Here is a 14,480-nt window from a genome sequence, read left to right on the forward strand (position 1 = left end):
TTTTTTGGCTTCAGCCTAGCAATACTGTAAAAACTGCATATTCATTGTATAAGTCAGAGATGCCCAGCTGGGGATCTGTTGCAACAACAGTCTTACACCATCTCTGACAGTAATATTTCTGAAGGTTTTCTACTGTTTGGAAGCTCCTTTTTTTTTCCTGAATAGCCTTGGAACATGCTTACTTTCAGAGATGAACACACATTCACACTGAGAGCAAAACTGTGTCAGATGCAGCCTTATGTTCCAAAGTATGTAGAACAAAGCCACTAGTTCCCAAAGCTCTGTGAACCATAACAACCAATGGGCAATCTTCCCTCTCTCCTCGTAGATTTAACTTTTTCATTTCTGCAGTTAAGAGCATCATCACAGGGTCTAAGCAATGAGGAGGAAACAAGAGGGACCAGTGCCCCAAACACTTCCTCCATTAAACAATAAGGATGCTGGCCAGTACTGTGACTGCACAGTCTGTGACTGCTGCTGTAAAACACAAGATACTAATAATTTACTCCAAACAGAGTAAATTGCCTTCTGTTTCCATCCACATTGTCAACTACCCCAAGACCCTAAGTTAATAAAAAATTGGTCACTGACAGTGTTCATTTTATTTTTCAGAGCCAGACCTGAATATTACACAACCTGTTCATTAAAACAATTCAAAAGCAGCAGCATCCTTTTTCCTCTACCTCAAAACTAAGATTTAATTATTTCAAAGAAGAGCTAACTGGCAAAACAATTTTTTTATTTAAAAATACTTTTAAATGTAAGTAAGATGGTCCTTATTTTTGCAGAAAGGTTTTAAAGAAAATTATAGCTGACTGCACAGGTCTTAGTTTAGAGAATGTTTATTTTGTCCATATCTTTCAAAACTTTTCACCCTCCTCCTCTCTTCCACATCTTTGTGTCACTTCTCCAGCTAAACAAATTTTTAAAAAGAATAAAGAAAAAAGACCATTTTAACAGCTTGATAAAGTCTGAGAACACGCAAATAGGCATTTTTAGACACTGCAGATTTCAAGCAGCTTTACTAATTACATTCTTCAACTTTAATAGGCAACTTTTTCCTGTTTTGTTCAGCTATTTTCTCTTTCCAAGTGAGAGAAGAATAAGACATACAGCTTACACAGAAACATCTTGTTAGGCCAAAACAAAGTATTATAAGAAAACCAGTATGAATAGCATATAAATCATTGTATTTTACATTACAATATTCAAAAGAATACTCCATGCCATAAGTATCCTCTAAAGAGGCCAGATTTACATTAACGTGAGAAGGGTATGCAGTAACTTAAAAAGCCCAGCTCAGTATCAGCTTAGCTAATCAGAACCAGGCACATCTTAAATTTATAACTGTTTTAACGGGATATAACCCATCCCACAGCTTTTGGCACTGAAACAGCTGTCCACCATGAAAACAACAAGCAGACCACAGAGAAATTCTCCCTACCCTTGCCAAAACTGGAAAGAGGATATGAGAAGGGAAGTAAGTAGCTTTACTTGCTTTGCTGGAAGAAGAGAGGGAGAAGGGCTGCTAAGAGAGGGCACACAAGCCTCTCTGCCTCTTGCTACCCATTAAGCACATTCAGTAACATTCATAAATACCACTTCTACAATACCTCAAAAATATCTTAAACCTTTGCTGTATTTCATTGGGGAAAGCTTCTCTCTTCCCCACCCTCCCCGAGAACAGAAAATCCAACCAGACAATCATATTCTACACAGTTTTGATATTTTATATATTTCCTCCCGTTCAAATTAAACCCCATGTGGGAGGATTAACATCCAATAAAACTTACTTACTACACTATGGAAGTCTTAAAATTAAATATAAACATAGGAGAATAAGTAAAACAACTCTGCTTCAAAAGAAAATAAATATACCCACAAGAGAAACAGTTTCACAGTCTTAATTCAATGGTTAATTCACAGGAAAAAAAACAAAACACCCTCACAATACCTGATACATAGAAGGAAAATCTTTGCAACAGCATTTTTTTTCTTCTTTCACTGAAGAATACTAAACATGCTTATAAACACATTAATATAATTTTGTATTTAAAATTAAGAGTATATTTACTGAACTGTAAATCCAACTTGCTCAAAAGCTTAACCATTTGTTCAGTTTAGCCCCCCCCCCCTCCCTCTTAGGGACAAACTACCAGATAAAACCACTATCCAGAGTTTAATACATAGGAAATTAAAAATGCTGACTATAAAAAACGTAAATGCAACCTTCCAGCATTACTGAGTATATTTAAAGGCCCTAAGTCGAGGGCAAGCTAAGCTAATTAAAAGATCCATCTAATCGGATCTTTCAAAAGTGTCCTTTAGGAAATAACGAAATAACCTAAGTGACTAACTGCATACTGATTGCTAAAGGAGCTAATGTAGCTGCAGCAGAGCCAGTCAAACAATATTTATACATGCACACATATAAACAGGAGAGATTAAACACACACAAATGAACTGCAGTTTCTTCCGTCTACTTGGAACTCTTACCTTGCTCCTCAGAGTATTTAACATTTCCCAGGTAGCTGGAGATCCAAGGATTTCTGAACATGGTTGCACAAACAAAGGATTCGGCAAAGAGAAACTACAATAGCAGCTAATTCTCAAGCAGCCACAGCCCTAGGCCTGTCTTAGCAATATCGTGGAGAGATTTTTCATAGCACAGGACTGGAGCTGTCAGGCTATCACATCCCAGGGAGTACAGTAAATGCATAGCAATAGGCTGCAAGCTGGAGCAGCTCAAAACAGTAATCAGATTACAAACAGAAATTAGGCACATGAATGCTAAAACAGATTGGGCAACGGTGATTGGGAGAATTATAATATTAATACTTCTAAGATCTAGCCGAATCACACATCGTATTCCTGCAAAATGAATGCAGAACCCCTAGACCCTCACATTAAAAAAAGAAAAAACCTCAAAGAAGAGGAATAATTCCTTCATATCTCTAATCAGGATAAAGTGCAATGCTTGCTTCAATAAAAGAGCATCCAAGCTGCCAAAAAGTGGACTCTGTTAATCATATCATTATGCTATATGTTTTGCCTAACTATTAGTTGGAACATTTAAAACAGATAAGATTTATGGATAACATATGAGCAAAATCACTGGTGGGGGTGGGGATTTAAGAACAGACACCACAGCTCCAAATATCTTAAGACAGAATGAGTAAATTTACACAGAAGTACTGTTTAGCTACCATATGTTTGTTTTTTTTTAAACCGTTTGATGGATTTTTGGATTGAAGAGTCTAGAGTCTCTTTCTAAAAGTCTAGAAGTATACATTAAAATGGCACAACAGTTCTGGCTCAGTCTTCCACACTGAACTACTTGATTGTCTAACACATACACACACACAAAGCAGCATTAAATACGTGACTGTAATAGGTCCATGCACTTAACCTTATCCAACAAAGGACAGTAATGGCCTACTAGCTACCCTCCAACAGACTTCTTCCCTTCAAAAACATTTCAACTAATAACAGTAGAAAATTTACCACAAGGCTGGTTTGCCAGGACCACAAAAAGGTCACCTAAAAGCAAAAGACTAAAGTTCTTGCCTATTCTTACCTGGTTTTATGACACTTGCTACAACAGGACCCTGATCCATGCTGGGAAACTCCACATACAGGCAAAACATAAGCAGCAGTGCTGTGAAAAACTGCTAAACCACAAGAGCAAAACAATCTATCAAAACCTAGTAATTTCTGTTGGCTCACCATGAAGCAGTATTTAGCCCATCTAGGTCATCAGACACTGCTTTTCATGCTAAGAAGTTCTTGCAATGGATAGAACAACATACACTCCCATCTTGTCCAATGCCCCTTCTATTTGTATTTATTTATCTTTGAACATGAATAATGTTCACGCCACATCAACTGAAGCACCTTTCATTAGCTGATCTTTCAACAGCCCAGAGATCCCTGGAACAAGAATCACCCAACACAGGGAAATATGGCATTGAAACCTCTGACTCACCATGTATTGTCCTCTGTTCAGAAATACTTAATGGCACACACATTTTTTTATTATGCCTGTAACCTTAATGCCTCTCACATTTAATTCCAGTGACTTCACAAAAGAACACAATAGAACCCATAGAACACATGCCCATAGAACACAAACTGAGCACTGCTGGGCTCTCTTGACCAGCTTTGGAGGCCTACATGTACTCAAACCTAGCAAAAGTGAAAGCAGTAACAAAAGAATAGCACCAATCGATTCTGGTACAAACTTGTCATTAACCCCAGTATACACTTTATGGCCTAGACATAAGTGCTCAGAACACAAAACTGAGTCAGTGCAGAAATTAGAAAGAAGGTGCTGGTAACAGCTAATGGGGACATTCTGGACCAGTATCTATGTGGGTGTATCAATAAAAAACCCTGCCCAGTTCTGAAAACACCAAGTTTCAGAACCCCACTTGATCTTGTGAATAGAAGTTTATCACCTGGAACATTTTTAAGCACCTGTAACTCACCTGTTACACAGTGAGGGAACTGTTTTTCCTAAAGTACAGACAAATTGTTCAGTTTAGAGAATAGGAGGCTGAGGGGTGACCCCATTGCAGTGTATGGCTTCCTCATGAAGGGAAGAGATGGGACTGGCACCAATTTCTTCACCCCTGTGACAGAGAACAGGACTTGGGGAAATGGTAGGAAGATGAATCAGGGGAGGTTTAGGTTAGATATTAGGAAAATGATTTTCCCCCAGACGGTAGATGAACAGTGGAACAGGTTCCCCTGTTACATGGTCACAGCACCAAGCCTGCCTGAGTTCAAGAAGCGTTTGGATGATGCTCTCAGGCTCATGGTGTGATTCTGGGGGTGCTCTACACAGGGACAGGAGTTGGACCTGATGATCCTTAATGTCCCTTCCAACTCGGCATACTTCATGATTCTAAATAACACTTATTTAATAATCTAATGGCTGTAGCATTTCATAAGACTGAACAAGTTAGAGTTGACAGCTGAACTGATGCAATAGTTCAAGGTTGCCAAGAAAGACAGTCCTATCCGTTTCTCTCTGTACCCTCTCTACACTCTGCTAGGCCCTGCTCTCCTGGTGACCCAGTCAGATGACTAAACTGGTAGTAAATACTCAGTTTTGGCATTCTCTACAGGAGGTGCCAGAAAGAAGAAAAAGACACGGATCTTATGATCAGGAAATGGATCAACCCTCTGGGTACCAAAGGATGTGAGCTCAGCTCAATTGTCACACCCATGTCTGCAAACACCCCATATGAGGGAGAAGGAGGGGTGTGTTTGAATTTATGTAGGGAGGGGGTAGGCTCTCACATTCCTCTGCTGTACATCATCTCCAATTTTTTGTCCTCAGGACCCTTCTTGTGAGCAAGGTGAAGAAGGTAATGTTCACCGTGCTGTGGAAAGACAGGAACACTCTAGAGTGCCTTTCACAAATGTGTGCGTTTTAAAGAGGTTCTTGCCTGTGCTGTTAAATTCTACTCACAGGAAGCAGAAAGAGGCCACTTTCTCCAACAGCTCTGGCTACCACCAGGGGAGGAACACTTGTGATAGGCTTTGGTACAAGTAGGACTCCTTTCCCTGCTATTTACGTCTGGCAGGTCAGGAATAAAGGGACGATCTCACGGAAGCACAGAGAATTATTATAGAGAAAAGTAATATTTCCAATAAAAGAAACATCTGCATTAAAGTCTTCTCAAAAAAAAAACCCAAAACAAAACAAAAAAACCCCAACAAAACTAAACAAACAAACAAAAAAACCTGAACAAACAAAAAACAAACCAAAAACCCCCAAACCCCAGCCATAGTCTTGAGTCTGGCTTCAAGCTGTCTTCTTGTTAGGTTGGAAGGTACTCATCAGTCACAGCTCTATGAATTCACAGTAACACCACTGCTGTTAACGTTGTAACTGTTCCATTGTGCACAGCCTGTGGCCCCAGAGTTCACTCACCTTGGTGACAATGGGTAGGTATCAGCATTGCTTCCAATATAAAACTCTTAAAGCCCAGAGATGCTGAAGCATTAGGTTATTATATCAATGCTACGCACTGTGCATAGACCATGGGAAAGATGCCACGGTATGTAACTGACAACTTCCCTGCCTCCTTTCCATCAAAAAGGGATTTCCTATTGCAGGACAGGCCTCTCTGCTGTCCCTTAACTACCTTTGTCAGTGGAGAAGACATCTTAATAAAAACAGCATATCAGCAGGATCAAGCAATGGTATAAAGAAAATAAGTCTTAGATTTAGCTTTTTGTTCCTTGTTTGGAAACAGTAGGTTTATGAGCAAGACTTTCCCAGAAGAAAAGAAACCCATTTCAAAATACTTGATAAAGGAAGGAGGAAGAGTATTTTGTCCTTCAAAGTAATCCTGTCCCCAGGACCTAGAAGCATGCTCAGCCAAACTATGTTATCAAGGCTGTGTTGCAAAGAACTTGTTAAGTTCTTGTCCTCCTCTGCAGTTGTTAATTCTTGAGCATTAACAGGCTCCAACATAAGCAAACAAAGAGAGAACAACAGTCCAGCCTAGAAAGGAGGGCAGCCCAGCTGGAAGTTAAGTTTGCAGTCAACTGGGCAAAGAGCTAGAGGTTAAGCATGCATGCATTTCAAATCTGAGACTGGTCATGAAAGATCAGCTGACAGCTAAATGTTGTTCTGAAGCTTCCCACAGGAAGGGAAGGAAAAAATCTTCCTTTTTATCTGGCAAAACAAATCACTGTAATCAAAGCTAGAGTTTGAACAGCTTGCATAGCTATTCCCAACTTACAGGGCAGCCATCCCCAAAGCAGTGAAGAGTTATGAATCAGGTCCCACCAAAATCAAGTCTTTTTTCTTTCTGAATTTTGATCTCTTATGAGTTTATATTTAGAAGTGTTCCTCTGTGATAAGGAGGACTAGCTACTTTGTTGTGACTTGCAATTATCATAAAAACAAAAATCAAAGAACCCTATGACAGCTTTTTGAAGAAAGCCTGAAAAGAAAAAAAATATCAAGAATTCAAGAGAAAAGAAAACCCACAGTGACTGCAAAGGAACTTTCAGTAAATATGCTAGTTCAGTAAACAGAAAACTGAGATGATCTGTATAAATAAGACGATGAAATTGTATTTTCACCCACACGTGATGGGCAGAGGTCTAAAACAGCTCAGGAACTTTATTTCACTGCTGCTCTTCTCATCAAGGAGAACACCCTTGAAATAGCAAGTTAAAGTGAGCTCTACTAAGATGTGAGATACTGTGGATGATCAAAAGAATGAAGGTCAGAACAGAGAGCTAAACCAGACCACTCTCTTCCATCGCTCCTGCCCTCCCAGGCTACTTGCCCACCCCAAGCCATCCCATCAGTTTTTGGTGCATATGCATCTATTTCTGAAGGGAAGTGACAAGGCATGGCAAGAGCTTCCCTGTTCTTATTTCCCCTCCTCCCACTCTTCAGCAATTTCTGCCCAGGTGTTCAAGGCATAATTTAGCCCAAAAGGTAAGGACAAAAATATCTAACAGACGATGACTTCAATAGTATAATGACTTAACAGAAAATTATCATCTTGAGTCATGTTCAGGCAGACACAGAATGTGTTCTGGCTTGGCAATGCCAGTCAGTTTTGTCTTCCCCATCCAAGCCCCATGTACACGGGTAGCTGATATTCATGTTTCCTTAAAGAAGGACATTCGTATCAACTTCTAAATTACAATAATGTATGTATTGCATTGTATCGCCCCTCCAGAGAGATGCAAATGTAATACTTTTCACTTTGGGTTTTTTTTGGTTTTGGGTTTTTTTTTCCCCAGTCTTTGCTTTTGTCTCCAGTGTGTAACAGTTTTTGAATAATGATCTTGGCAAGAAGATTTCTGTTTGGCTATTAATTATGTCTGGGACATGTCTTCAGATAAACTTCAGCACTGCGTTGTGTGTGTGGTGTACTTCAAAACAGGATATATTCAAAGAGGTCAAAAAAGATGATTAGTAAGTATTAAAAAGGGGGTTAAGTTTTTTAGTACAAGACAATAGATAAGTTAAAAAGACAAGGGATGGTCTTTTTCTACTATTTACACACATGCTCAGGAAAAAGGGAGAAAACCAGGTATTTTCCACACAGTCTATAAAATAATAAACTGTTTCAGTCTCTGGATTACTATTTCAGATTTAAAGAAATCTGACTGAAATAATTAATTTTAGCACTACAAAAAATTTCAAAAAAGGTGATTTTGGTCCTTTTCAATCTTTCTACACATTTTCACAATACAGAACCTAAAGGTTATATTCTCTGACATTCCTACATCTCACATCACTGTTCACAAAACCGTGTGGCAGAAATGTAGCATAATTAGAAGATCTTCAGGGCTTGCCTCTGTAAGAGTAGGATCAGTATAGACTGGCTCCTTAAAAGAAGTTCAAAGGCCACGCACCCCTCTCACATGTGGTAATCAGATAGAGAATTGAGGCACATAATCTGAATTGAGTCACACCTATTTGTTGGCCTGAAATCAAAAGATGTCAGGCAGGCACAGGGCCAGGATTAGGCATGGACTGAGAAGATGGCTGCAGATGAGGAGTAAGGCAGGAACTCCTGTCCCAGCTGCATGTACAATTTTATTGATAAAAAAGCCCAAGTAAAAATGGGTTTTTACCCAGAAAAACAACATCTGAGAGATGTCACACCACCGCTCTCTCTAAAGCAGTTGCAGTTCAGAAGGCACAGGCTTAGCCACAGATCTGTGGACATCCTTCACTGAAGTCATGCCACAAGCAGCATCTTGTTCTTTACTACTGCAGCAAAAGCTTTGCTGCTGCAATCACCAAGGGTGTCAGCCACTGATGGGAGAGATGTCCTGCAAAACTCCTGTTCTCCAAACAAGTGACCAGGGTTTCCCCACATTCTGACACTTCTAGTCTCTTCAGTCTCTGGGAAGCTTTCTGCCAGAGTGCCATACAACCTGCACAAGTCTGTCTCTCTGCTTCGAGTGGCAAGTGGCCCTGTGAAGTTAAGTGATGCAAAAAGCACTGAGCTTTCTCCCAGCTGCCCTTGAAAATCTCTGCACTGCTCTCTCCACACGCACATAAAAGCCCAGAAAGGGAGCAGAGAGAGGCACGCATACCAACAGGGAAGAACTTATAATAAAGTTCTTTAGTGCTTCTCAGTAGTCATCTAAGGAAAACATCAATTTTGTTTACCACAATGTGATGTGACACTTCGCAGGCCACATCAAATCCCTCCATGCTTACCTTGAATATAACTCATTTTCAAGCCTTAGGCAGAGAACAAGTCCATTACTCTAGCTCCCATCCTGTTTAGAGAATTTTTTTCTCAGAAAATTAAGTACTTAGCACAAAAATAAAGAAAAAGCATGTGCTGTATTCAAGAGCTTATGATCAAGGTAGGACAGCTCAACTACATGTACTGTCAGTGAAAATAACATCACTATGAATAAGCATGTGTATCAGGCTTAATTTGCATCCAGCATAGCTAAGCAAAAACTCTTGAGGAAAGAAAACTTGGTTATCACAGTGATGCTGGAAACTGTTGTCTAGAGAACAGGTTTCAATTCATAGCAGCTACAGCCTTTAATCTTCATTGCCCTCAAACTCCCTGTTCCCCTGAAAAAAATCACAAATGTGCCCAGTGCTCAGGAGGGTACCAATCACTAATAAAAAGTTAATCACAATTCAAATCAGGAGAACTTTTCCAGAGCTGCCCAGGAAAGCTTGCACAGCACGGGCTTGTACTGTACTAAGTCTAAATATCTGGGGATTCTAGTAAGGAAAAAAAACAGCTTTTTTTTTTTTTTTTTCTTCCCTCTTTTTAAAACCTTTTTGCACTTAAAAGAGAATTTTTAGGAAGTGGGTATGAAGCAACCTAGCAAAGTCCTGTTTTGCACATAAGCAGTGGGTGCCAATATTCCCCTTATGGGAGCAGGATCACTCCTTTAGCCAGTAACAATCTTCCAATAATGGGCATAAAACTGCACAAGCAGAAAGAAGAAGGGAGTCCTGAAGGCTGACCCAGAAAAAATCATTCCTCTTAGTTCAGGTGTGTCTCAATGCAGGCTGCACAAGGAATTAAAACACACTTCTTATCTATGGCCAGTGAAAAAAACACTTAGGAATACCAGTATAAAATGGCATCCTAAGGCTATAACCAAGCACGTGAAATTGAACTACAGCTATTAACATTTACACAAAAGGATTTTATTTTTTTAAAACCGTTTCTAGCATTACACTTGCTATTTGCCAAGCAGAGCTGAGCTCTGGCAGCTGTGCCCAGGCAGCAGCAGCAGCTCCCTGTCAGCACCGCAGTACTGGGTCGGATCTCCCGGGGTCTGGGCTGGATCCGTTCTGTGCTGCATGCTCCCTGCTGCCACCCAGTATGTTCTGTCCCCAGACAGGACTGCCGCAGCTTGCCTAATAAGGCCACACGCGAGTTGACTGGCTGGCTTATAGGTCACCCAGTGTTTACCTTCGGGAGGCGAAGGGGCTCGGCGAGCCCTTCCCGAGAGCAGGGTCACTGCTCCGCCAGCCCTGCGCCGGCAGAGCCACGGGAGCCTCGGCTGATCAGCACTGGTCGGGAGCCCTGTCTGCTCCTCTGCGAGAAGTTAACCCCAGCCAGCAGCTCACAGCTGAGGGAGACAGACTTCATTCAGATTTACCCCAGGAAGCGAGAAACTGCAGGGAGTTCAGGTACAGCTTTCACCGCAGCTCATTTCAGGACCACCAGACTGAAAAAGTAATCAGGTTTCTCACTGCGTGAATTGCTTGAAAGTAGGCCAGCAGCATGGGTACAAACAGCCACCTCCATAGCTCCCAGGCAGCAGACAGGTACTTGTCAAATACCAGAACCATGTGAACTAGATTAAAGCAAGGTACAGATATACTCACTATTCAATTATTTAGCACTCTTGGATCAGCTACAGTAAAATTTATGGCAATTCAGACAGATGGCTTCAAAAGTAATGATTTACTCTCCTCAAAATAGCCATAGAGCAAAACCCCTGCTTCTGCTGCTGACTGCCTCTCCTGCGATTCAGACTAGTTCTCCCTTTATACCTCTCCCAAGGTTTCCCAGTTTCAAGATGCTAGATTAGGAAAGCATCCCGTCCTCCTCCCCAGCATAGAGTCTACAAGGGGAGCCATGAGATGACCCTGTGGTGGGAGCCAGCAGGCAGAGGACAGCAGCCTGGGTCACCTCCCCCTGTAGAGCTGCTGCAAGCCCCCTCCAAGGAGCCGCTCAGAGCAGCGTTTTCCCCACAGCTCAGTACAGACGGTGCATTTCTGTCCTTCATTCCCCCCGTGTCTGGCACTGGACAGTAAAATACCAAGACAGATCAGATGTTATTTGTACCCTGATATTTCTAAAATCAGCATCCAATCATGTAAGGACTTGCTGCCTTGAATGAAGCATCCCCAGCGAGCACAGTGCAGGCAGACACTGCCTCTGATCAGCAGGGACGGGCATGGAGAACACAGACCTATGAGAGGGCACTGGAGAGCAATCAGGATCCTGACCATTGCCCTAGAAACATTTAGGTCTTGCATTTTGTGACCTCCACAGAAAAACACCACAACTCTGTGAGGCTTAAAGACCTACCTATTATTATCTGATGCAACAATATATTTACCAAGTAATCCTCACAGTTAAAAACGTTGCTTAACACACAGGGAGTAAAACTAAACCATGATTAACACGCTACAGAAACTGAACTACCACAGTTATGTACTATTCCTGCAATGATCCTGGAGTTCATGCTATTATAAGTAAAACTGACAGCATATAGGGCCAACTCATTCTTTAAATAGTGCATGTTAAAAAATGCAGCTGGAAATCATGCTGACTGTAAGCATAGCCATGATGATTCTGGGCTGAAGCTGTGCCCAGATGCACACACAGATCTTGGCTCAGAACTGCTGATTTTCTGCTCAAGTCTATTCTTATCCAATAAAACATGCTTCACTAATAGAAAGAAATGGGGCACACATATTCAAAAACAGGTCCAGTCAGACACAGTTATACACAAGTAGTCCTAAAATAAGCTAACTCACTTTGTGTCCAATTTGCTTGGATCAGCAGCACATTAAGCTCTTATGAGTATCTAATATCAATAATAAATGTAGAACAGTCCTGAAACAGGGGTTGGTCACACTTCACAGACATCCAGGCTGGGACAAGAGAAAACTTACCAGGGCTTGCACTACTTCCTAAGGGAAATCAGCCCATCCATCCATCCATCCATCCATTCATTTTTAGTCTTTCAGAATACACACTGACAGACTTAAAAGTACCAGGGGGGAACACTGTGTGTCCTCTCGGTTAAAAAGGAGAGTCTAAATAAATGCAGAAATGTCTAGAAAAAAACCCACTGTGATGACCTCACAGCTTATTTAACACCAGACAGCTAAACTGTGTAACTGCATGCTTGCAAAAGCTTTCAAATGCTTTTACACTTTTGCAGTTTTAATTTTAAATGGAAGGTAAAGGCACAGCTGACATATTTTTTTTCCATTTTAATACTCATTTTCTATCTTTGCTCACTGACATGAAGAATTCCAAAAGACAGGCTTCAGTTTTGGGAACAGTTTAGAAATACAGCAGTATCTCTTTCACTGTGCTAAAGATAGAAAAAAAGGAAAAAAATAATTAGTATTTTTTAATCTGTATTCTGAATTATCTTAAAAGCAAAAGGACGCCTCAATGGTATAAAGTCCCCTTCACAAAAAAACATGGCTTTTTCATTGCTCAGGACAAAGCACAGTTGGTGTACTCAGATACAGCTGACTGTTGCGGAGCTATAAAGTTCTCACTGAATTCTTCAAGAATAGGGTAGAAAAGTAAATTCCACAAAATCTATCCATGTCAAAGGTGATGCTGAAAGAACAGAGTAATAGCTCACACTAAACCTCCACTTTAAATCAAAACTGAAGAATTTTTTCACAGGTCCCAAAACAGAGCACTTCCTCTGGTGTGCTAATGGGAGGCAACTGCCACCCCAGCCCTCAGTCACACAAGAGGAAGAATATCTGCCTTGGAATCAGCAGCAGGTACATGCTGCAGGCACACACTGACTGAGGCTTAAACGATGTGTTCTTGCCCAGGTGTATGGATGGTCAGTTCAAGCTCAAAACCAAAACATGACTTTGTTCACTGTTCAGCAAAATGCAGTGAGCAGGGTAAGCAGCCTATGAATGAAAGAACAAGGACAGCTGCTTGGGGAGCTGAGAGGTTTGTTATAGTCCAGCCTCCCTGAGCCACACCACCACTTTCACTGTCACATGAGAGGAGCTCAGCTGAACTTTCCCCAGAATTCATGTATCATCCAAAGATGAGAATTGCCATTCCCTGCTCTACTCCTTTTAGTCTACTAACTCTCATCCTTGCCAGTCCCTCTCTTACGATTTCTGCTGCCTTCTGCATACCTCCACCTTCCTCCTGTACCCCATCCTATGGGTAATCCCCTTGCACTTGTATTCTTCAGTGTTTCCAGATCTACTTCCACTTCTCCCTAGGCTCTCCTCAGCCTCCCACTTCAGACACTCCCATTAACAGCTCAGTCCCAGCTCCATGGCTTTCTTTACCCACTGCACTCCAGCCCCTCCTCAAACTAGGCCATCTTCTTGAGCATGGTTTTCTTTTCCTTCTCAGAGACTCCTCAATAAAGGGCTGTTCAATCTAGCAAACTTGATACTCATTCTCGCCCTTTACATGGAAAACTAACAATGTGAATTTGTGAGAGACAAATAAACCAGAAGAACATACAGCTCAATTTCAGCAGCACAGGACAGAGCAAGCTGACAACCAGAGGGTGATAGCCTAAGCATTCTAATAGTCTTAGATCCTCTTCTTTTGCAGGTGAATTCCCTTCATCAGTCAACTTGTTTGTCCCATGAATAGCATCAAAGGAATGCTGTGGTCTTTGAAGAGAGGCATTGAGCATGTGTAATGGAAAAAAGGAGACACCCCTTAAAAGAGAAAGGGCAGAGAGCTTGAACAAATCAAAGTTGGAAAGAATAAAGGACTCCCTAGATATCTGGATGGTCATTGGTTATTATAGTAACATAACCTATTACAGAAAGGTGCTGGACTAGGTCCTTGCAAGGCAGGACTTACAACCCAGGTTTTAAAAAATTGCATACAGTATTGTTTGTCTAAAAGTGAGGGAAAAGCACTGCTAAGGAATAGTGCATTATAACCAAAATCACAGACATGCACAGTCAGCAGGATAGAGCCCTGTTCCAGGTGATGCTACAAAATCCCAAGTCACTAGGGGCCTGTCACATCTGCAGGCAGCTTACTGCTGAGCCAAATACTCAGCTAGCTCAGATGAGACAGAAACACATTCAGCTGCTGCAGGAGGAGAGAGTTCAGGATGTGCTGCAAAACCCAGCAGGGAATCTGGGCAAGTTCTGCAGCAAGACTCCTCTTCACCACCCCATACCACACTAGCTCCTAATCAAGGACCTTGTGGGTCTCAAGAACAAGGAGATATCTCAAGCTTTGGGG

General features: G+C 41.3%; 1 protein-coding gene across 27 annotated transcripts in view; it reads right to left on the reverse strand.

The window, feature by feature from the left end:
- SVIL (supervillin) overlaps positions 1 to 14,480 on the reverse strand; it is a 138,479-nt gene that overhangs the window by 70,363 nt on the left and 53,636 nt on the right. The window contains exon 1 of one of the 27 annotated variants that reach the window (XM_071734899.1): positions 2,497 to 2,582. The exons of the other annotated variants lie outside the window; for them this stretch is intronic. Coding sequence (XP_071591000.1) covers positions 2,497 to 2,557 — 61 coding nt within the window. The 5' untranslated portion in view covers positions 2,558 to 2,582. Of the gene's footprint in view, positions 1 to 2,496; positions 2,583 to 14,480 lie in introns of those variants that run through there. 27 annotated transcript variants of the gene reach the window in all.

This window comes from Heliangelus exortis, chromosome 2 (genome assembly GCF_036169615.1).
Source record: "Heliangelus exortis chromosome 2, bHelExo1.hap1, whole genome shotgun sequence".
NCBI classification, from domain to species: domain Eukaryota; kingdom Metazoa; phylum Chordata; class Aves; order Apodiformes; family Trochilidae; genus Heliangelus; species Heliangelus exortis.